The sequence below is a fragment of the Xenopus laevis genome, chromosome 2L (assembly GCF_017654675.1).
Source record: "Xenopus laevis strain J_2021 chromosome 2L, Xenopus_laevis_v10.1, whole genome shotgun sequence".
Classification (NCBI taxonomy): Eukaryota; Metazoa; Chordata; class Amphibia; order Anura; family Pipidae; genus Xenopus; species Xenopus laevis.
This window is the reverse complement of record NC_054373.1, coordinates 9,795,444-9,821,154: the sequence shown is the minus strand read 5'-3', so window position 1 is coordinate 9,821,154 and position 25,711 is coordinate 9,795,444. Positions and strand designations below refer to the sequence as shown.

The 25,711-nt window shown below is 39.5% G+C and overlaps 1 protein-coding gene across 1 annotated transcript in view; it reads right to left on the bottom strand.

Moving 5' to 3' along the window:
- Nucleotides 1-8,250, bottom strand: part of tmprss2.8.L (transmembrane serine protease 2 gene 8 L homeolog) — a 35,628-nt gene extending 27,378 nt beyond the window's left edge. The window contains exons 1-3 of the mRNA XM_041581163.1: nucleotides 7,930-8,250; nucleotides 4,373-4,424; nucleotides 3,670-3,792 (exon numbers count right to left, since the gene is read on the bottom strand). Coding sequence (XP_041437097.1) covers nucleotides 3,670-3,792; nucleotides 4,373-4,424; nucleotides 7,930-8,250 — 496 coding nt within the window. The remainder of the gene's footprint in view (nucleotides 1-3,669; nucleotides 3,793-4,372; nucleotides 4,425-7,929) is intronic.
- Nucleotides 8,251-25,711: the final 17,461 nt, after the last annotated feature.

The window sequence follows — 25,711 nt, the reverse complement described above, 5'->3', positions numbered from 1 at the left end:
GTCTATGGGAGACAGCCTTTCCGTAATTCTGAGCTTTCTGGATAATGGGTTTCCGGATAACGGATACTATACCTGTACAGTGAAATACCTGTGTGTAAGGGACCTAAGACATTTAAAGCATGCTTGAATGTGGCACAATCTTTTGGAGTTTTGGGTTCACAAAAGCTATGTTAAATTCATGCAAGGTTCACACACAGAATCCCATTGTATACTACAGAGCTTATCTGTTATCTGCTGTGTATCCTGTGCCTTTTCTCCTTATTCAGGTTTGAATTTTAGTCCCTACGGTTACACAACAGCTTGTTTATATAAACTATAGTAGTGTTCTGAAGCAATACACCATTTGTACAAGCACAGCATAATCAGTACATTATATTATCATTACTTTAATACACTTTTATTTTTTGTGTTATTGTTACTCTAAGAATACAATCCTGATGTCGCTGGACTACAGATTCCAGCATGCCATACATTTGTTACTATATAACACTATTCTGGGATGTTTGTATTCCAGCAACAACTAATGTTGTAGAGTAAGTAAAGTGTGGGTAAGAAATGCATTGCAGCATGATTTAGTCCAAAAACCAGTTCAAAGATATTGAGTCTCATTGGTCATGAGAAATCTAGCAACTAAATCTGCAAACAATTAAACTCAGGTTGCCCTGGATGCCCCTATGTTATTTCTTATAGGGGTAGTAAACCCTGCTGCACTGCATTGTTCAACCAAACGTTCCTCATTTGTTGTTGGACTACAAATCCCAGAATAATGTAACATATAGGGAAAGTTGAGACATTCTGGGAGCTGTAGTACAGCAACATCAGTGTTGTATTCTTAAAAAAATATTGCACAACAAAACTTTCCCCAAAATCTCCACAGCCAGCGACTGCTTTAAAATGCAAAAAATCCTCCAATGAGAATCCCAGCCGATCTGTATAAATCTGGCTCCATGTTCTTTGTGCACATGATCAGTCCCAAGTCTCTGGCTAAAGCTATTATGTAGTATTTGAACCATACCTACCAACATTTTGGAAATAAAAAGAGAGACAAAAAATTTTTTTGCATGTAGTGCAGCAATTTTTTTTGACCACACCCATTTTGTGGCCGCACCCCCTAATTACCATGTTCATTTTACAAAGTTTGGCAGGTTATAAAAATTTGAAAATATTTCTCCTTATCTAAACTGTTAAAATTACTTATTTTCTTATCTCAAAATTGTTATAAAGCATCTTATTTGCACCTGTTAGCTGTACTGGCCTCTCTCTGCCAAAAGCCAATTAAGTGAGAAACTTTGTTTTTTTTTCTGTGCAGAGAAAAGAGGGACGTTCCAGTACAAATGAGGGACCTCAAGTTGAGCTGTCAAAAGAGGGACTGTCCCTCTGAAAAAGGGACAGTTGGGAGATATGTTTGTTCCTGCAACTGGAGTTGGAAGCTTTAAGCCCAGTTTCCCAGCACTGAACAAGCACTGTGGGATGCCATTGTGGTTGGGGTTACAACCCCTTTAAAGGGGTAGCACATTCTGCTGCGCAGCACTGTTCAAACAAACTTTACTCAGTAGTTGGACGCTTTAACCCCTGTTTTCCAGCAATGAACCTGTGTGATTTAAGTAATATAATGAAGCCAAAATAACACAATAATCACATACTAATCTCTGTATGTAAGTGTAGGGAATCAGTGCAAAAGCATTGCCCTTATCCCTGTTATGGCAGAAGTACAGAGCCTGTGTCTGTGTCCTGTAAGCTGTTACCTAGCAACCAGCTTGTCAGTGATTTCAGTGCAACAGGAAGTGACACAGCAGCTACGGAGTGGCAGGCAGGAAAAGGAAGTGAGAGATACTGGCAAAGAAGAGAGCCTGACATAGAGAGCGCATGGTGGACAGAGAAGGAAGCAAGAGAGCTGCTGGTGGGCCCAGAGAGCTGAAAGGCTGCACCAAAAATATTCATTTGGATCGGGCTGGTACAGGGAAGCCACATACGGTGCCTGGAGAGACAGAGAGTGTGAAAGGAATCCAGACTGGTGGAACAAACAGCAGAAGATTCGTATCTGAGCATCCGAAGGGACTGGTAATCGCACTGTATGTCTGAATATGCTGGATTCGCCTGGAGAGAGCTATAAAGTATTACAAAGAGGATTAGTGAGTATCCTGGTTAAAGGGACATTACCTAAAAGAGGCGCTTGAACATAGAGACTGTTTTATTAAAGGACTTTGCCTTCTTTAGTTAGACAGTTTGGCGCTAGCAAGTTAGATAGTGAGGCCCTATTGCCACCAGTTAGGAGTGCTGCATGTACAGTACTAGCTGGCCATTTATTTTATATAAACCATTATTTAGTTTAACCAATACTGTGTGTGTGTGTTATTACTGTATTCCTAGTGGGGCCATCCGTAGGTGCATTCCCGGATCCCACTAGGTGGAGTCACTGTGCTAGTAAGTACCAGGTACCCAGTCTCTCCCAATACCACTGCGGAGTGGCTCAGGTTTGTCCCGCGTCATCAAGTAAGTGCCACACGTGGAGTGTAACACAGACAAAGGGGTGTAGAAAGGGTTACATAAGATAAAAAGAGGGTGTCCCACATAGTGCTGGGAATCAGCATTCTCATTAGTCAGATGTTTTGCATTTATACTTATGCTTTTGATCTTTCAGATTTTCATTGATGAATTTTCTTGCATCTATAATCATGTTTTCCAGCAACTTCTACAGAAAATTAGGTGGTGCTGTGCGATTGTGTTATGGCTGAGTTTACAACCCCTTTAACAACATCCTGGAAGTAGGTCAGACTTGCCTATTATCACTCACCACAAGACATTTCATCTTCTCCATTAGGACATTGGATCACCCCATCACACCACTGGGTTGAGAGGATACAATGTGCTGATGAGCCGCATCTCTTTTCACATGTTGTTGTTGTTGTTGTCGTCGTTTTTTTTGTTGTTACTGCAAGCAGATATAGAAATTATTGATGCTTGTTTTTTCTTAAGAGAGAAAATATTGTGCCACAAAAGGTTAAAGAATGTGTCACCTATATGAAAGACATTAAAAGGGATGTAAACCCAGCAGTAATGCCATTCCCCAACGCCCCCTAAATTTCTATAGAAGATGATAAAAAATTTAATTATAAATGTATAAAAACTCACCAATGAGAATTCTACTGATCAAAAACTTCATTATAAATACAAACAAATTGACCAATGAGAATGCTGATTCCCAGTACCATGTCAGGCATCTTGCTGATATCTTATAGATATACTGTATTTATGTAATTTTTTACTTCATTATATTACACTGGGGGTAAAGGACAGATCTGTTCAGTGCTGGGAAACTGGGCTTAAAGCTTCCTTTATTACAACAAATATGTCCTTTAACCCCTATTTTTGATTTCACTGGGATGAAGGGATAATGAAATAGCATAATAATCTCTTTATGTAAGATAACAGCAAGATGCCTGACATGGTGCCAGGAATCAGCATTCTCATTGGTCAGTTCTTTTGCATTTATAATGAAGTTTTTGGTCAGAAGAATTCTCATTGGTGAATTTTTTTGCATCTATAATTACGGTTTTCAGCAACTTCCGGGGGGAGCCGTGGGGTGACTTTTTGCCTCAGTTTACATCTCCTTCAACAATTTCTATGTTTTTTAAACATTGTGGGGAAGGGTTGAACTTCATTACTCACCGCAAGACATTTCATCCTCTCCATAAGGACACTGGGTCACTCCATCACACCACTGGGATGACAAGATACAATAGGCAGAGAAGCCACATCTTTTTTCACACATGAGTGGTGTTTTTGTTGTAACTTTAATTAAGCAAATATACAAGGTATTTAATTTGTATACATTAAAACTCTTTCCCAGGTCTCCACAGGCAGCAGTTATATTAAAGTGGCACTGAGCTCAAACTTAAAAGGGATGTAAACCCAGCTGTAACGCTGTCCCATAGCACCCCCTAGTCTATAGAAGTTGCCAAAAACTGTAATTGTATATGCAGGATAATTCAGCAATAAGAATTTGACTGATCAAACGCTTCATTATAAATGCGAAATAACTAACCAATGAGAATGCCAATTCCCAGCACATCAAACATCTTGCTGTTATATATATAAAGATAATTATGTCATTTTTATTCTTCATTATATGACACTGGAATTAAACATAGGGATAAAGGACAGACTTGTTCAGTGCTGGGAAGCTGGGCTTAAAGCTTCCAACTCCAGTTGCAGAAAACATAGAGCCAGACATACACACATCAGCTGGCATTTTTATGGGTGAATGGTTTATATTTAAGACCATTTTTACATGTCTAACAAGTTATTTTAATCATCATTTCATGACAATAAAAAACATTCTAGATGTGGGTAAGACTTGCCCATTACTCACCGCAGGACATTTCATCCTCTCCGTTGGGACAATGGACCATTCCATCACACCACTGGGACAAGAGGATACATTGTGAAGATGAGCCACATTTCTTGTCACAAAAAGGTTGTGCATTTTTTGTTACTATATGTAAAGAAGCAGATATATGAATTACTTACATTTTTGTTTATAATAATAACAATCCCACAGTGTCATTTGGTCCCAACAATAGTTGTAATACAGTTTTGACATTATAAAGTACTAATATTCCTCTATTTTGTTCCATGCCAGAATGCAACACATACTGTATAGTGCTTTCTACAGATCAGCCCGTCTTCAGTTTTCTTTATATGGTTGGCAATTGGTCACAGCAGATTAGGCACATGCCCATTTGTATACTGTACATTGCTGTGCTTTAATAACCTGTAGCATGGGGAGATATCAGCTGCCAATAAAGGCAAATTAATAGCCTTTTCAAATCAATATCCATTTGGAGTGGTGATTGGTGAGGGAATTTCTGAGCACATTGGACAGTGTACAGGATTCATTGCTAGTGCTTTGTATTAGAACCATGTTTGAATCAATCATAGCATATTATTTGTGGGTTAATATAGCAGTGACTGGGTATCCCTCCCTGTGAAGTGTGTATTTTCTTGTATTTCATAAAAGTATAAATATATGACTAACACAATAGATTATATGCCTTATATTAAAATTATTGCATAGAATATGGGTTTGTGGATATTGTTCAGGAAGATTTGGCAAAAGTGAGAGCAAGCAAGGAATCTCTGTACAGTCTGTAGAGGAACAGGATTTTGGCACATAGTCTGGCTTCTGTTTAGAGCCCAATCCTCCTTGACCTGTTGCTAAAATTTGTAACAGTGCATGTGCAGATGACAAGGTTATCTGTGAGTATGGCTAGGGGTCATTAGAATAGCTAAGTCTAGAATGTAAGATGTCTAGCTAAGAGTCAGTAGAGGTCAGGACGCAAGTTTATACCTTGAATATGAATGGTGGGGTCTGGTTTGCCAAAAGACTGAGTATGGGGTGCAATTTGTCCTAAATACATATAAGGTATGTCCTAATATGTATAGGGTACATTATTTCTAATAATTTTTAATGTGTCACTTTTTATAACTGATTACTGATTTATCAAGGATCGAAGTGGATTCGAGTGAATTTTCGAAGTTCAAAAAGTTCGAATTTCAAAGTAATTTTTTGGATACTTCGACCATCGAATAGGCTACTTTGACTTCAACGTAAAATCGTTCGAATATTCGACCATTCGCTAATCGAAGTACTGTCTCTTTGAAAAAAAAACTTCGCCTTCAATAGTTCGCCAAATTAAACCTGCCGAAGTACTATGTTAGCCTATGGGGACCTTGTAGACCAATAAGCTAAAATCGTTCGAATCATTCAATTCGAACGATTTAATTCGATCGTGCGATTGCCAAATTCGGTTAGAAATCCTTCAACTTCGATATTCAAAGTCGAAGTATTTCAATTCGAGGGTCGAATTTCGAAGTATTTTACACTAAGAAATTCAACCCGTAGTAAATCTGCCCCTTAGTGTCTAATTTAAATTCAATTTAAATTGAATTATACTTTTCTGATACACTTATCTTATCAATTGTTTGAGTCAAGTACAACAAGAGACTTTATTGTTATAAAAAGGAATGGCATTGCTATTGTTCCGATCTTTCAGAACAATGAGTTTTAAGGTACTAGCAAACTCGGATTTGTGGTGAGGCCACAAAGTCCCTGGCCTAGGGTGGCAAAATATTAGGGGTGACATGCCTTCTGTCAGACTCACCAGTATAATCCAGTCGTAGAAGGAGCTGGAGCAGAAGATAATGAACCCACAAGCACCTCACACAACTGCTACCCACTTGGAGTGGAACAAGGAGCAGGGTTGTGGAGAGTAGCCAGTGAGACGATAGCGAAGAACAAGGGATTAGGCGAAGTCGTAGTCAGGAGATCCGAGGTCAGAAGGCAGGCAGCAAGATTCGTAAATGATAAGACAGGCGGCAGTAATCAAATCCGGGTTCAGGCAAAGGTCGATAATCAGGAATCCAAAAAGTTTAAGACGCTAGGGTTTTAGTTCAAACAACCTAATAACCAGGCAATGCATTACAGACTGGTTTGGGTTTAAATGCAGATAATTTGGCGCCAAACTGGCGTCACTGCGCTGACGTCGCGGAACTGACGCCAGCACGTCTATCACAGGCGTTTCCGCCTACGTCCTTGTGCCCGTGACCGTCGCCGGCGCCTCCGCGCCCGCGACCGTCGCCAGCTCCCGCGTCAGACGCCGACGCGCATTAGCGCACCCACGCCTGCGCCGGACAGGACGCATGCGTGCGTTCTCACATTGACCCCCATCAAGGAGCGGCCTCAGGACGCGACCACCAGAAGGCTTACCAGGGTAAGTTCCATGGAATTTCTCCAGCAACTCCGGAGCGTGGATGTTAGACGCTGGTTCCCAGGAATTTTCTTCCGCACCATAACCCTTCCATCTTACCAGGTACAGGAGCCGCTTGCCTCTTAACCTGGAATCCAGGATCTCCTCGAATTCTTCTTTTCAACAAAGAAGATCCCGGCTCCAGCTGGGGAAGAAGACTGTCTAAGGAACCCTTTGGCCAGATTCTCATCTAAATAAGAACGAAGTTCCGACAGTTCAGATTCGGATAAAGGATAAACTCGCCCAAAAGGAATTTGAGCCCCAGGAAGAAGTTTAATAGGGCAATCATAAATACGATGAGGAGGTAACTTGTCTGCCCCTTTTTTATTAAAAACGTCCGTAAATTCCCAGTAAGCTTGAGGAAGAAGATTATGAATTTCAGAGGCAAGGGATAACGAACAAACTCTACTTGAAGAAGAAATACATTGAGAGGAACAAAAATTTGAAAGAAAGTTCACTTCGCCGGTAGTCCAGTTGATGGATGGGTTGTGTTTCTGCAACCAGGGTAAACCCAAGATGACGGGAAATAAAGGAGAAGAAACCACATCGAAGTTCATGACTTCAGCATGCCCTTTATTTAACACAACAAAAAGTGAGACAGTCTCTTGCACCACAGGGCCTGAGGTAATCAGAGAACCATCTGCCACACAGAGAGCTATGGGGTTCTTCTTAGACTGGAGTGGTATCTGGAACTGTAGTGCCACCTTATTATCCTAGAAACACCCGCTGGCCCCAGAATCAAGGATTGCTTGAAGCTCTACCCGCTTGTCTCCCCACTGCAAAGATAAAGAGACAGTCAGGAGAGGCACGGGCACATGGCAACCAGAAAAGTCTCTTTCAAACATCCTCTTACCCGTTGGACGGATCGGACAACCTCGAAGCAAATGACCAGCTTGTCCACAGTAAAGGCAGAGGTTGAGTCTGCGACGTCTGATCCGTTCCTCTGGAGTTAATGCCGATCTAATGGCTCCAATCTGCATAGGCTCTGGAGCTGTGCTGAAGACGGGCGGAGAGACAGCTGGAGGAAAAGTGGAAGGCATTCGAATAGGAGGTGGAGCGGTTGGTAACATCCAAGACTGAGGAAGAAGGCCTGCTTTCTCTGCCTGTTCTTCCTCTCTACGTTCTCTGAGCCTCCGATCCAGTTGGATGGAAAGAGAGATGAGGTCTTCCAAACTGTCAGGGATGCCAGTGCGGCTAATTCATTCTTTAATTCGGAAGAAAGTCCGAAGCGGTACTGGTTTTTAAGCGCTGCCGGGTTCCATTCCGTGTCATCTGCCCATTGCCGAAATTCCAGGGTGTAGTCTTCCGCTGGACGGCCACCTTGCTTCAGAGCACGCAGGTAGGCTTCGGCGGTAGTTGCTCTGTGAGCGTCATCGAAAAGAACTGCCATAGCATCGAAGAAGGAGTCTACTGAGGCCAATACAGGACTGTGACGATCCATAAGACGAAAGGCCCATGTCTGTGGCTCTCCCGTAAGAAATTAGATAATCACCCCGACCCGGGTCTGCTCATTAGGATAAGTGTGTGGTTTGAGCGAAAACAGCAATTTGCAGTTGCTCCTGAAGTTCCGAAACATATTTCGGTCGCCAGCAAACTTCTCCGGAAAGGCCACCTTAGGTTCCGAAATTTCAGAGGTGATCACCTGAACTTCCGTTGGAGCAGGCGGAGTTGCAGCGGCCGTGGAAGGGAGAACGGCTGGTGGATGGGTCCTGATGTGTTCCTGTAGCTGAGTATAACCACTTTGCAGCTCCCGGACATCTTGCGTGAGGGACGACAGTTGTTGAGTCAGGACGGCCCTTCAGCTGGATCCATCTGGCCTGGTTATACTGTCTGACTCACCAGTACAATCCAGTCGTAGAAGGAGCTGGAGCAGAAGATAATGAACCCACAAGCGCCTCACACAACCGCTACCCACTTGGAGTGGAACAAGGAGCAGGGTTGTGGAGAGTAGCCAGTGAGACGATAGCGAAGTACAAGGGATTAGGCGAAGTCGTAGTCAGGAGATCCGAGGTCAGAAGGCAGGCAGCAAGATTCGTAAACGATAAGACAGGCAAGAAGGTCGAGACAGACGGCAGTAATCAAATCCGGGTTCAGGCAAAGGTCGATAATCAGGAATCCAAAAAGTTCAAGACGCTAGGGTTTCAGTTCAAACAACCTAATAACCAGGCAATGCATTACAGACTGGTTTGGGTTTAAATGCAGATAATTTGGCGCCAAACTGGCGTCACTGCGCTGACGTCGCGGAACTGACGCCAGCACGTCCATCATAGGCGTTTCCGCCTACGTCCTTGTGACCGTCGCCAGCGCCTCCGCGCCCGCGACCGTCGCCTCCGCGCCCGCGACCGTCGCCAGCTCCCGCGTCAGGCGCCGACGCGCATTAGCGCGCCCGCGCCTGCGCCGGACAGGACGCATGCGTGCGTTCTCACAGCCTTCCAGCCGCTTTCTGGGGAGTACTGGGGAGCACAGCTCCCCATCGCTCCAGTGCAGGCAATCATGGTAGGGGGGATATGCGGGCGCCACTGGGTTCTAGGACTACGCGGCCTAGGGGCCACCTACGGTGTTGGATATTAGTGCTGAAATCTGCATTTCTTCAATTTGATAACATGAAAGATTTATTAAAGTTAAATAAATTAACATACAAAAAAAGTAAATCTGTCTCTATACCAGTGCTTTTATATTATACATAAATGATTAATAAACTTCTCTTACCAAAATACCAGATAACTGGTATAGCAACAATAGCAGCTACTGTGACTGCTCCTGCTGTAATCTTGATCTGTGCTGTAGAAAAAAAGTAATATTGTTGTTAGTAAGAAATAATTGAAACAAAGCTTCCTTGTGCTAGTAATTTATCTACAATAACATGCTATGTGCCTTCTCTAGCACATCACCCAACCCCCTTGTAGCTCTTCAAGAACTTCTGCACCATAAGGTTGAGAACATGTGTGAAGCATGGTATATAGCCAGCAGGTTGCGTCTATTGTTGCAGATCACAGTACCTGCTTGGTGTTGGCATGGGATAAACCACTGTTGGATCTGAGACTAGAAGGTGTCCAGGACCTCAAATTCAGTGTGGCTCCTCTTCCCAAGCCAGAGAAGTTGCAGCACAGCCTGGCACTGAAGCAGTGATGCTTTAAGGATGGTTTGGCCGTAACTTGCTTTGGGTGTAGGGCAGCGGAGAAGAAGGAGGACTTGAACAAAGAGGATGAAATGCAGCCTGTAGCGGAGGCAGCAGCTGCTCCCTGGAGCTCAGTAGAGAGGCCCAATGAGACCCAATGGTAAAAGAGAAATATTGGCCCTGGTCTAGAGTGCACTGATATCAAACACACATGTGTATAAACAATCGAGATGGCAGGACCTTTTCAAGGGTCTACACTGTAATTATACAAGGGTCTACATTGTAATTGTAACTTTAATTATACCAAAGATCACTTCAAGTAAGCAGTGATATTATCTAATCATTGTAACCTGAGAACATCTAGTTACCTTACAGACGAAGCAAGAAAATTCACCAATGACAATTCAACTGATCAAAAATGTAATTATAAATGCAAAATAATTGACAAATAAGAATGTTGAATCCCAGCACCATGTCAGACATCTTGCTCTTATCTTATTTTTTTCTTCATTATATGACACTGGAATCAAACATGAAGATAAAGGACAGACTTGTTCAGTGCTGGGAAACTGGGACTCGGTTCAGTGTAAAAATAAAAACTGGGTAAATAGATAGGCTGTGCAAAATAGAAAATATTTCTAATAGAGTTAGTTAGCCAAAAATGTCATCTATAAAGTGTTATTCAGTGACTTGATGGGAAAGCAGTTTCTGGCAAACTATCGTCGAGGTATAGAGCTGTACCGCTGGCTGTGGGCCCCCAATACCACCCTGTGATATGCTATGGAATAATAACTTACCACGGATTGGTCATCCAGTCTGAGCACAAGCCTGCCAATATTGTTTTGGAGCTACAGTCCTAATTGAGCAGTACTGGTCCTGATAAGTATTCAGTTCAAATATTGGGCATGACTCACTACTATGATAAACAATAATTCACATTTATTGAAGACTATCATTGTGTGCCGGATATCAGCTCTGCATATATATCTGGTCGGGCCATAGAAAAAATATTCAGAAAAAAAGTACCACTTTGGTTTTAATTACACCACTTTACTTCTTTTTTTCTAAAATGGGCATTGGTTTAGGCAGTCTCTCCCTCTTAAAAGCCGCTCAGCAGTTGGCGGGGGAGGATTTAGCACACAGTTTGAAACCAAAGCACTGGAGATGTTTACATAAAGAATTGTTACTAAACAGAGAGGTAAAATTCCTTTTTTACTATGATTTGAGATAAATAAGTTAGGGACCACCATGTGGGGTTTTACCTTGATGTGGTATGGTGGCTTATCAATATTATGATCATAACTTTGTAACAAAAAAACCCTGTTTCAAAATTACTTGCACTTGCATATTTACTTGAATCATTTAGACAGGGCTCTAAACGTTTTGAAATTGGCCTCTGGTGTGCACCCACAACCCCCTCAGTTTTGCATTATACCACTTGGATTTGAAGTGGTTCTATGTAAAACACCTCATGGCACCGCAAATTGCTGTATAAGCTATAACATCTTATTTTAATTGAGTGACTTGTGCAGTCTTGTGTATTGTTTCAAATTGGATCCTTAAAGTGATGCTAGACAAGCTAGAATATCTGGTTGTAATATATTTGGGAACACAGTACTGCGTTAAGGATATGATTCCACCACTGATTGTGGATAAGGCTGTGCTCAGTTAACAAACTGAACCAATCCATATATCATTGGGTGGTTTAAAATTCCAATATAACAAGTGATATTGTGCATGTGTACAATAGGTGATGTTTTGTAGTGATGGGCAAATTTGTCCCGTTTCTCTTCCCCCTGTAAAATTTGCAAATTTCCAGTGAAATTCACAAAACCTCGTAAAATTAGCAAAATGCATTGAAGTCAGTGGGTGTCAATTTTGACACCAGCGACAATTTTTATACGCGTGCCTATTTTGTACGAAAGCATTTAAGTCAACGGACGTCCAAATAATTTTGACTAGCACCAAATTTTTTTGATGTGGCAGATTTTCTCTGCAGTCTTGCAAATTTATTCACTGGTGACGAAACTCGGAAATATGCCGCAAATTTGCGCCTGTCGAATTTTTCACCCTAATGTTTTGATGAAGATCTACACAAGAGATACTTTTATACATAATTGCTATAATTATTTGTATGTCTTGGCAAGGAGGGGCCCACAATGGTAACATCTACAGTATGTATGTTATCAAGGTTTAGGATTATTTTAATTGAACACACTGGCAGATTGATAAGAAACTTATATGGTTTTAGAACTGTTTGGATGTCTAATAATTTGCAGATTAGAATTTGAGTCCCAATGTATGTTAAAGTGTCTCAGGTATTAGCTTGATTGGGACACTCATATTCGGCTATATTAGCTCAGATTCAAAAGCAACAGTTCTGATCCATGTGGCCCCACTCAAGTCTCTGATTGGTTACTGCCTGGTAACCAATGAGTGGTAACAAAGAGAGCTGAAAAGCAGGAAGTAGTGTTCTGGCTATTATGTTACACATCCAGTCACTCCAGCCTTTATACATTACATTTCTGCCTAACTAACTATATAAGACACATTATTAATTTTGCACAGCCTATCTATTTACACAGTTTTATTTTTATACTGAACTGTTTAAAGCTTCGAACTCCAGTTGCAGGAACAAGGTACATGGGGCCAGATTTACACAAATCATCTGTGATTCTCATTGGAGGATTGTTTTGCATTTTAAAGCAGTCACTGGCTGTAGAGATTTGGGGAAAAGTTTTGGCAAAGTATATTGTGCAATATTGCTTTAAAAATACAACCCTAATGTTGCTGGACTACAGCTCCTAGCATGGCTTAACCGTGGGACAGGATTATGGTTGGGTTTACAAACTGTTTAAGGTCCTGTTTAACAAGCATCAGGAAGAACATTTTACAAAAATTATATACAAGGGCATCAAAGCACTAGTTTCATTTTCTAGTTTTCATTGTCAATTAGTCAATAACTCACCTGAACAAGGTCATAAATCAGTCAGCAAACAGAAATTGGTAAGCTAGTATGATTAAAAAATTGTTTCAAAGTATATGCTTGACACCTTGGTCTCCATGTATTTTTATATATAAAAATAATCACTTACTTAACAGTACTGGCATGTTTACTTCTTGACGTTTATCACAAGCTCTACTCTATGTTTAGGAAAAATGGATAGTGGTGGCGTTGGTCTCAAATGACAGATTCATCCATAGACTCTACAAAGGGAAAGGAGACAAAATGTAAACCCTGTCACAATACCCCCTAGTTCTCAAAGAACATGGGGCCAGATTTACACAGATCAGCTGGGATTCTCATTGGAGGATATTTTGCATTTTAAAGCAGTTGCTGGCTGTGGAGATTTGGGGAAAAATCTTATTTTTATTGTGCAACATGGCTTTAGGAAAAGAAGCCGTATGTTGCTGTTTCTGAGTAACTTGTACAGAAAACTAGGGGGCACTGTGGGACAGCGTTACAAATGGGTTTACACCCTCTTTAAGGTATTTCAAAGGGTACTCCTTCTAATTTCTTCTAGTTGTGCTTGTTGTCCTTTCTGCCATCTGTTCTGTTCTATTCTATTCTGTCATTATTGTAAACCTCTGAACTGATTTAATCCCTTATATTGTGAGAGACTGGCTCAGGACTTTATACACATGGGTCAGAGAATAAATAGGTGAGCATGCCCATGGAAAAAAATGAATGCTTATGTTTAACTTTACACAGTTACCATAACTATAAAATTAAAATGTTTAGTGGAATTACCTTTGAATGTGTGTAATTATTCTATTGAATTAAAGGTGAAAATTAAAGGTGAACTACACACTTTACAAACTAAATTCTTTCCAGTGGATGTTCACTGGCAGCACCATCAGGCCTGGATTTGTGGGAAGGTCACAAAGGCACGGGCATAGGGTGGCAGTATTTTAGGGGTGGCATACCACCCAGCTGCATCCACATTGTTTCTGAAGCACTGGGGACATACAGGAGATTTGATAGTTTTTTAAAATTTCCCAAGCACCAATCTTCAGTGTTCTGGACTTGAAAAAGGAAATTTGTGTGCGTGGATGTGTCAAGGGGAGGGTTGTAGGGACAAAGAGCAGGCAGGCGGCAGGCCTATTGTTGCCCAATGAGTAAATCCAGCCCTGAGCACCATAATCTACATGTTACCAATAGGGATGGGCGAATTTTTTCGCCTTGTTTCGCCTCAAAAATTACGCTCATAGACTTGTATGGCATCGTGCGTCAAAAAAAAGACATGTGTCAAAACAATTTCGCCACGCGACAAAATTTTTTGGACGGCCATAGACTTTTATGGACGTTGGCGACATTTCGCCGGCGGCGACTTTTTGGCGAAACGAAACGGGTCAAATTCACCCATCCCTAGTTACTAATGTAAAATGTCCCCAAAAAAGACTGAGTGTTGTGTTAAACAAAAGCCCTTTGCTGTAACTTGTTTACTAATGACCTGGAGGTGAGTAATGTAAGTTTTGTCTATTATTATTTTATTATTTTATTTATATTGTAATTATTATTATTTTTACTGATGATACTGAATTGTGCAAAACTATAAGTTCCATTCGGGTTGCTGCCACTTTGGCAAAAACTGGGCAGCAAACTGAAAAATAAGATTCATTGTTGATATATGCAAAGTTATGCAGTTTGGTATAAAAACATAAATGTTATACACTAAGGGGGGAAAGTTATAAAAGAATAAATATGTGCATTTCCCCACGCATGTAATATTATTTGTTAGATTGTTATTGTATTGCAAATTTGAATTGTGCATTGTTCATTTCTAAAGGGGAACTATAGTGAAAATCAAATTGTCATGTGATTGTTAAAGAAAACTATACCCCCAAAATGAACACTTAAGCAACAGATAGTTCATATCATATTAAGTGGCATATTAAAGAATCTTACCAAACTGGAATATATATTTTAGTAAATATTGCCCTTTTACATCTCTTGCCTTGAGCCACCATTTTGTGATTCTCTCTGTGCTGCCTTAGAGATCACCTGACCAGAAATACTACAACACTAACTGTAACAGGAAGAAGTGTGGAAACAAAAGACACAACTCTGTCTGTTAATTGGCTCATGTGACCTAACAAGTATGGTTTGTTGGTATGTTTGTGAGTACAGTGAATCCTACGATCCCAGGGGGCGACCCTTATTTTTTAAAATGGCAATTTTCTATTTATGATTACCCAATGGCACATACTACTAGAAAAGTGTATTATTATGAAAATGGTTTATTTACATGAAGCAGGGTTTTACACATGAGCTGTTTTATGCAATATCTTTTTATAGAAACCTACATTGTTTGGGGGGTATAGTTTTCCTTTAATTCCAGGACTAAAAGAAACAAGATTTAAATCATTTATAAAGTGTAAGTAAAGTTTATTTTGCTTGACTAACATCATGAAATGGGATTTGGAATTATTTCTTAGAGTGTCTGGTCTCCTTTAACTTTGCTTTCTTTTCTGTCTCCTACTTTATCATTGGTTGTAAAGTGGATTGAAAAGCTTCCTTTTTTGCCGCACCTAAAAACACAAATCTCATGCTTTCTTCTTTGACCCCCCCTCCCCTCAGAATGGCATGTGGAAAGGCAGTGTTGTCCATAGTAAAGTGGCTTCAAATACTTCCTTCTCCGTTTCCCCTCCATTCTCCACACAACTCCTACTACAAATCCTTCCCCTCCTCAGAAAGGGAGGATAGGCAGATAATTGGTGGCGTCCTTCAATGTTCAGGGTTGTACTTTCACTTTTAATTATGCTCTATGCCTCGCAGGCATTGAATGTGCTGTGCAGGAGTGTTTGAACAAGGAACGAGCAGGAGTTAAGTGGGAAGGTCAGGGATTACTGATATTGCTTTTTCACATGCCTTTGAGGAGGGGAGGGGGTGAGCTCCGTGGTGCTCACTGGTATAACCCCGGGCCGGTGCAGTTTTCTGCTAATAGGAGCACCAGCCTGGGGATTCAGGTAAGTCAATCCAATCACTTGGGGGTGCCTAACATTTTGCACCCCCAAGTGCAAACAGCCTTTCCTTCTCCGTTAATGGTTTATGATTAACAAATAAAATTGAGGACAGACTTGTTTTTGAAATGAACCCAACCTCAGAGCTGGCCAGAGGTCCAGTAACATAGAAGCAACTTAAAGTGGAATCACTATAAAACTTAAATATTTTGAAAACTGTATAAAACTTGTTATATATTATAGCTAGAAACTTTAATAACAATATGATGATTCATCTCAAGAATTATTAATGTCATGAAAATTCCACTTTAAGGGGCCGATTCACTAAATTCGAGTGAAGGATTCGAAGTAAAAAAACTTCGAATTTCGAAGTATTTTTTGGGCTACTTCGACCATCGAATGGGCTACTTCGACCTTCGACTACGACTACGACTTTGAATCGAAGTATTCGAACTAAAAATCGTTAGACTATTCTACCATTCGATAGTCGAAGTACTGTCTCTTTAAAAAAAACTTTGACCCCCTAGTTCGCCATCTAAAAGCTACCGAAGTCAATGTTAGCCTATGGGGAAGGTCCCCATAGGCTTGGCTAACTTTTTTTGATCGAAGGATATTCCTTCGATCGTTGGATTTAAATCCTTCGAATCGTTCGATTCGAAAGATTTAATCGTTCGATCGAAGGAATAATCCCAAAGTTGAAGTTTAAAGTCTGGTGTTTCAGTCTGGCATCTCAGTGATCGAGGTACAGATTTTGAATTGTTACAAATTGCAACTTAAAAAGGTTATTTATTAAAATCCAAATGTTAAAATCTCTAAATATTCAAGGTTTTTTTGAGATTTATTATACCCTGATGCTACAAAAAGCCTGAATCTGAAAATCCTCCATTCAGACCTGTTGTGGTCCTGTATAAAGATGAAACCACTTTGGTTTGTGTGATTAACTCAGAATATTTTAACAAATTTAACCCATTTATTCCATTTAACACAGAAAATTGCATCATAGCATCACATCTAATTAAAGCGTTCACCATTGTGAACAATGGTGCTTTGGTATGCTAATGAAAAGGTTAAATGCAATAAATGAGATTAGATGATTTTAGATAACACAGTTTCTTCAGTTTATCCTGAGTCATGACACATTTAATACACAAATCCAAGTGGCTTCATCTGTAAGTCAATGGTAGAGGCACCTATCACAATTTAAAGTTTTCATGGTCTGCATTGGGTTTAGCCCAAAAATCTGACATTTTGGAGGATTTTAGGTAAAAACTAGAAAAAATCAAGCAATTCGGAAAAAAAACCCCAAAAATTTGAGCAATTCGGATTTTTGCTCGATTTTATCATGTTTTTCTGCAAAAAAAGATTACATTTTGCTCGATTTTATCATGTTTGTCTGTCCCTGTCTTGCTCTACTGTACAGTACAGTATCTATATGTAGTACTTGCTTGAATACAAATATACATTATCAGCAATATTGATTGTTCATACCTGGATCAGATTAGTTTCTTTCTATTCCTTCAGGGCCTAAACATTGAGAAGATAAAGAGAGGCAGAACACTGAGCATCTGTGGATGCCTACATACAATAAAGCAGTATTTATACGTAGCTCTAGACTTTGGTATGAGGAACAAATCTGTATAAATATATATAAAAATTGCAAGGTACATTCCCATTTGTTAGTTCTCATCAAGGTTACCCATAAAGTGGGGTGAGAGGAGGAGCTTTAAAAAAGTAATTTATTTGAACAAGGTAGATCATAAAACAAGAGAATAGCATCTATAATTAGTAATTTGGCATGCACTGATTTGTCATACAACCCTGTGTCCAAAGCAAAGGGCATCCACCTCATTGTCACTGCAAATGCCGTTCTTTTAAAACAGGGATCCCCATTCCCAACCTTTTTTTTTACCCATGACTCACATTCAAATGTAAAAAGAGTTGGGGTACAACACAAGCATAAAAAGTTCCTGTGGGTGCCAAAGGGCTGTGATTGGCTATTTGGTAGCACATATATGGACTGGCAGCCTACAGGAGTCTCTGTTTGGCAGTTCACCTGGTTTTATGCACCAAAACTTGCCTCCAAACTAGGAATTAAAAAATAAGCACCTGCTTTGAGACTACTGAGGGCAAAATCCAAAATGTTGGTGAGCAACATGTTACTCACAAGCCACTGGTTGGGGAAGGTTTTGTCCTTGCTCTTGCCAATCTGTATTACTCCAGCAACATTCAGAAGTGCATACTTGCTGGGTCATAAGGAAAGTAGGTTTTGAAACAGTAGTCATACTGGTGTAACAATAGGGGAAGCACTGCCTGTACCACTGCCTGTGTGGGGAGATAATGGGTCACATGCTCAGGTGAAGAGCAACCCGGAAATGCTTTTTGTTGGAGGAAATTTAAATGACACCCCTTAGTGGGAAACTGTATATATATCTTTAATGCTAAAAGTATCAGTGCAAGAACTAAGGATTTAGGTTGCTTAACACAACTTTGCATTTATCATATTTTACCCCATATTTTACAATAGTTTGTAAATTGTTTCCTATAGATTGTGAAAAGCTACACAATTATTAAAAAATGAATTATGTATAATTATGTGCAGGGCTTTTGCTAAACAAATAGCTGAGTTAACTATGAGAGCTAATCTGAGATGTTGCTTTAGGGTAAATCAAGATATGTAGGCATACAGCATATATAAACTCAGTATCAATCAATATTTTAGTATAAGATTATTTAAAACTATTTAAGTCTGATTTTTCTCTCTAGTCTCAGGATCTGTAATTTATGCCCTTGGTTGTGATATTGGCCCAGGAGGGTTGTGACCATTTGCAAAAAAACTTTGTACTCACCACTAATTTTAAAACCATTAGACAGGGGTGCAATGAGGATGTGAATACAAAATTCATCAAGACAAAGACAATAGATCCTCTGCACTCAACCCATTATCAATATATTAAGGACACTGACACATTTTGTGCCTTAAGCTACAAAAAAAATGCCTTACACTTAAAACAGGAATTGTTTGTCCATATATTGCAATATATTTAAGTTGGCCAACTATATCTGGCCAGTCCTACACTCAACTTGCATCTGATTCATTAAGAATACTATTGTTTCATTATTCATTTTACACAGGGACTAAGTTTTTCCTGCAACTTACTAGCTGCTTTCAAGGTTAAAACTCTCAGACATGGTTGCCCTTTTCCTGTTACATTTTAAATTAATAGTAATACCTACTTCCAGGGTTACTCGCTGACATCATGCATGAAAGAGAGGCTCTTTATTTTCCTGTTACATTTTAAATTAATAGTAATACCTACTTCCAGGGTTACTCGCTGACATCATGCATGAAAGAGAGGCTCTGCATGTATGGTTTCAGACCCTGACACTTTTCAAGGTATCCTGGAATGTGTAGTTTGAGCAACAGCTACTGCAGAAGTATGGGCTTAAGGGTCATTTATCCCCAGCCAAAAGGCCCACAGGGAGTAAAGGACTTCAGAACCCCTTCACCTCAAGTGCAGGGGGGCACCTTTGTCAAATCCCCTCCAGATGAAGCCTACAAGGGGAAGGGTAACAAATGATCCAAAGAAGCCTCAAATATATATTCACCCACAGCAGAGCTGAGTTTTAGAAGAAGGAGCTTAATGGCCAGGCATCCACCCCTAGATCTGTGCAGACCTGTAGGACCCTACTTCTACTGACTATTTAAAAATAAAAGACATATAAAATTTGCAATGTGACAAATGTGAGTTAAAAGAATAAATAAACAGTATAAAATCCACAATAAATTAAGTGGCTGTGTGCAGCTACAGTCTAACGACCGTAATGTAGGGATTCAATTACTCCCAGTGTGCAACAGGCTGGGGTAAAAGAGCAATGCATTAAAGTGCATGAGACAAAGTTCACATAGTGCCATGATCTTTGTGCCTCCAACCACCATAATCTTAAGGCCACGCTTTTTAAAATTTTTGGCAATATCTATAGAAAACTAGGGGGCATAGTGGTACAGCATTAAGGTTGGATTTACATCTCCTTTTACATGCAAGTCTAAAATACATTTACTGATCATACATCAGTAGTGATGGGCGAATTTATTCGCTAGGCGCGAATTCGTGGCGAATTTGCGCGATTCGCGGCAGGCGAATAAATTCGCGAAACGCCCGCGAAAATTCGCGGAAAAAAACGGGCGCCGGCGTCAAAAACGAGACGCCGGCGCCGTTTCACGAATTTTTCGCCGTTTCGCGAATTTCGCGCGAAATTCGCGAATTTTTCGGCGAAGCGAAACGGCGCAAATTCGCCCATCACTATACATCAGGGTTAAGTTGAATCTCAGACAATGTAATAAGCATTTTCATTCCCACAAAGTTACTGCTACGTGTGAGAATGTAAAAGAAAAGTGTCTCATAAGATAAGATAAAAAAATAGGCTAGTAATGTATGCCCCTCCCCTTTTTTACAATCTGTTTTTAACCTATTTTCTTTATTATTTACCTATTTCATCTGTACCTTCTTCCAGTAAAAGGAAACTTTGTTCATTTCAGTAAATCGGGACTTTCCCACCACAGTAAATGACAGTTGCTTTGATAAATCCTAAAATACGTTAAATTGTTGGGAATCCTTCTGGATTCTCCAGTTGAATAAATAATAAATCTGCACCATTGTTTTATGTTTGAAAAGACAAATCATAAGAAGAATTAAAAAATGCAACACACTGTATGCACTCATAGTGAAAATGGTAGTTGTAGAATCAGCCTTTGGATCCTTTGGAGCTGATTTTATCCCTCTGAACATCACCAACCAGCTCCCCACTCTATCAGCTCTGCCCCTCCTCTAGCCCCCATATATTTCCATTCGACAAATAGGAAGGAGTGATGATGTAGCTCTTTAAGGTTTACATGATGGATAAAGCCACTTACTGTATATCATTGATCAAATGTGCAGTACAGGTATGGGACCCGTTATCCAGAAAGCTCAGAATTACAGAAAAGCCGTCTCCCCTAGACTCCATTATAATCAAATAATCCAATTTTTTTTTTTTTAAATAATTTCCTTTTTCTCTGTAATAATAAAACAGTAGCTCATACTTGATCCCAACTAAGATATAATTAATCCTTATTGGAGGCAAAACCAGCCTACTGAGTTTATTCAGTGTTTACATGATTTTCTAGTAGACTTAAGGTATGAAGATAACATATTGTTTAAATAGAAGAGGAAAAACTGCTTTTTAAGATGCTAAAACTGACAGTTGGAAATTAAATTTTTTATCAGAAGGACAATTTACAAGAAAACTCAAGGACAATGAAACCCAAATTCACTGAGAACAGTGTGTGTGCAAATTTATTAGACCTTTGGGAACCTTGACTAATGCCGTTCTGCTCTGGGTATGTTTACATAATTACTTAAGAAGTAATCTAAGCCACTTTGTCATCACCTGGCAACCTTACTGCCCTCAGTCTGAAGAACTACCTTCACGTTTGTTGATCATTTCTGTGGAGGAAAAAAGATCCACAACTATATGTCTATAATGTCTTCTGATGTACTTGTAAAGAGAAACCATAGCACTTTGCAACCGCATTTTCTCCAAAAAAACAACCTCAACGTTGACAATATTTGGTTTAATTCTTCTATTCCTTTTACTAGTTTAATTGCAAATATCTGCACTGTCTGCAGCTTATTAATATCCAAAAATGGCACTGCATTGCACACTCAAGGTGAGGCCTTACCAGCAATCTATCAAGTGGCAAAATTATGTTTTCATCCCTCAAGTGAAGGCCATTTTTATGCAAGCCAGTACTTTATTTGTCACTGAGTGACACTGCTAGAGTTACACAACTTGTTATCCACATAACTCTCCAAATTCTTCTCCATTCTTTTCCATTTGTTTTTTTCTAAATAAGATACCATTCGAGTTGTGAGTTCATTTGAGTTCATTCAAGTTCATAATATTCAACCTTTGATATATAACCCCCTAAATCTTAAAGTGGACCCGTCACCCAGACACAAAAATCTGTATAATAAAAGTCCTTTTTAAATTAAACGTGAAATCCAATTTCTATTTTTTATTAAAGCATTCATAGCTGTTGTAAGCGCATTTAAAAATCTCAGCTGTCAATCAAATATTGTCTGCCCCGCCTCTATGCCTAGGCATAGAGGTGGGGCAAGCAATTACTTTCACTTTCCATTCAGCACTTCCTAGATGTCACTGCTCTCCCCACAATGCCCCGTTCACTTCACCATTTAATTGTGTAGCCAGGACATGGGGATGGACATCAGGTCCCGCATTCTGGTGTACAAACAAGATTCTGAGATGATACAAGGCTTCTCTTAATAACAGTGTCCACAAAATGGCTCTTGCCTGCTTGTTATAATTATGAATCCCCAGACTGAAGGAAACAAGATTCAAATAGTTTATATAGTGTAATGAAAGTTCATTTTGCTTGACTAATGTGATAAAATAGGATTTTTAATATTTTTTTGGGGTGATGGGTCCCCTTTAATTGCCAGTTTGATACCTAGTTCTATAATTAAGTCATATCGTTCTGCAAAGCATCCTGTATGGAACTTATATTAAACAAATATTATGTTCCAAGTCAATATTCCTTTATATTGTCAGTAACCATATGTATGGTACAATATTAAATGCTTAAAGGAATTGTTCAGTGTAAAAATACAAACTGTGTAAATAGACAGGCTGTGCAAAATAAAAAAAATGTTTCTAATATTGTTAGTTAGCCAAAAATGTAATGTATAAAGGCTGGAGTGATTTGATGTATAAAATGTTAGTCAGAACACTACTTCCTGCTTTTCAGCTCTCTTGGTTTAGACTGACTGGTTACCCTGGTTACCAGGCAGTAACCAATCAGAGACGAGGGGGGGGGGGGCACATGGATCATAACTGTTGCTTTTGAATCTGAGCTGAATGCTAAGGATCAATTGCAAACTCACGGAACAGAAATGAACCATGTGGCCCCCCTTCAAGTCGCTGACTAACTCAGAGTTAGAGAGCAGAAAAGCAGGAAGTCGTGTTCTGGTTATTATGTTACACATCCAGTCACTCCAGCCTTTATACATTGCATTTTGGCTAACTAACTATATTAGAAACATGTTTTATTTTGCACAGCCTATCTATTTACACAGTTTTTATTTTGACACTGAACTGTTCCTTTAAGCAGTCTAAATAGATCACATCCACCTACAGGTAATTTTGCATTTCCATATACTGCTATAGACACCACTCTATTGCAACTGCTAAATACTGCTTATTCTGGTAATTTTGTTTATATCCCTACCTGTATCTGTTAACCCCAATAATTTTTGCCTGTTAGGCCTACTCTGCTTTAGTGCTTTTTGATAAATATCTCAAACACACATCTGTGTCTACTCCTCAGTGAACAAGAGATATTTTATTGCCCCAAACTTGGTTCTGATCTGGTGTCTGTAGAAACTCTGCCCTTTGATAGCTGGTTAATTGATTAATTAGTCAATTAAACTCTGTTTTTTCAATCAGCTACATATAAATTCAGGCCCAGTATAGGGGATGGCACTAGTGTCAGTGGCATGGCAATAGTGCTAACATTTCCTAAGTGCTAGTATTTTACATGTGCTAGGAAATGGCAGTTATACAAGGCAATTGCTTATATTATACAAGTGCTAGGAAATGTCAGCTATACAAGGCAGTTGCTAATATTTTACAAGTGCTAGGAAATGGCAGTTATACAAGGCAGTTGCTTATATTTTACAAGTGCTAGGAAATGTCAGCTATACAAGGCAGTTGCTTATATTTTACAAGTGCTGGGAAATGGCAGTTATACAAGGTAGTTGGACAAGGCATTGACAAGGCAAAATGAACCATGTACCAATATGTAAATATATATGTACTGTATATACGGTATATAAAACTTATTATAAAACTGGCCCCAAACTCACATATTTATATTGTGCTTATTTAAGAAATAATCTAAGCCACTTTGTCATCACCTGGCAGTACATTCCCACAACCTTACTGCCCTCACTCTGAAGAACTACCTTCTCTTTGGTTGATCATTTCTGTGGGGGAAAAAAGATCCACAACTATATGTCTATAATGTCTTCTGATGTACTTGTAAAGAGTAATCATAGCCCTTTGCAACCACATTTTCTCCAGAAAAAACAGCCTCAACCTTGACAATCTTTGGTTTAATTCTTCTATTCCTTTTACTAGTTTAATTGCACATATCTGCACTGTCTTCAGCTTATTAATATCCTTCTTAAAGGACTGGACCCAAAAATGGCACTGCATTGCACACTCAAGGTGAGGCCTTACCAGCAATCTATCAAGTGGCAAAATTATGTTTTCATCCCTCAAGTGAAGGCCATTTTATGCTAGCCAGTGCTTTATTTGTCACTGAGTGACACTGCTAGAGTTCCACAACTTGTTATCCACAAAATTCTCCAAATTATTCTCAATTAAGGAGCCCCCAACACACTACCATGTGTGTGTATAACTCACAGTTATTTCTAACAAATTGTATAGCCTTGCACTTATCAATATTAAGTGGGTTATTTTTTAAGGTTTGAGTTATGTTTTCCAAGAACATTCAGGTTAACAAAACTCAAATTTTTTAAGTTTTTTTTTAAAGAATAAAACTCAAATTTTTTTTGTACACCAACCCTGGAAATAGTTTGAATCCAAACATACACCATCTAAAACCTGTCAAGGTCATGTATGAGGCAGAGGTCCCTTGGACCATTTGAATATGTTAATAGCCTGCATTGTGTTTTTTAGAGGGTTTTGCCCAAAAACTGGAATAATTTCAGTAATTCGAGTTTTTTTACAGCCAAAAACTCCATTAATTTGAGTTTTTGGGTTTCGCAACTGTAACTCGGAGAATCAAGTTTTTTCCATTTGAGTTTTTTTTAAATAAGATACCATTCAAGTTGTGAGTTCATTTGAGTTCATTCAAGAAAATTTTTTTAATATTCAAACTTTGATATATAACCCCCTACATCTCATTTGCAAAATTTGATACCTAGTTCTATAATTTAGTAAGATCACTCTGCAAAGCATCCTGTATGGAACTTATATTAAACAAATATTAGGAAATGGCAGTTATACACGACAGTTGGACAAGGCATTGACAAGGCAAAGTGAACCGGATTCCCCTGCAATCAACAGTGAACCAGCTGGGATAAGAAAAAAAACTGATTTTTTTTGTACCTGCTAGTTTGTTACTTCTTACTCCAAAAATGCTTTATCCTGCATTTCTCCTCTTTTCACTTTCTTGCTTCCTAAAACATTTTTCACCACCTCACCCATCAAGTCAAAAATTTATACAAATCTCAGCCTCTCTACTTTCCTCTCCTTCCCTCTCCACACATGAAGTATATAAAGTACTGTGTTTAGCCAGGTTATGCCTCTTCTTCATACAAACTAAGAACTAACAAATCCCGCTCTCACTTAGTCTATCTTTCCTTTCTATTGCTGGCAGCTGGGGACATTTCCCCAAACCCTGTCCCCTATCCCATCCCAGTTATATCACAGCCACTGGCTCCTTCTGTTCAGTGCAAATTCCAACAGTACAGAACTCTTGTCCCTATACCCAAAAACCCAAGACACTGCCTTACCTGCTGCCCTGTCCTATAGGGACCTACACCTTACTCATACTCCCAGACCTGGTAACAGACCTGGAGGTGGGGTAGGTTTGCTTCTCTCTCCCCGCTGTACTTTTAAAGTTCTCCCACCTGTTCCTTCCCTATCATTCTCCTCATTTGAGGCTCACTGCATTAGGCTCTTTTCTCCTGTTTCACTTTGAATTGCTGTTATATATCGACCTCCAGGACCAACC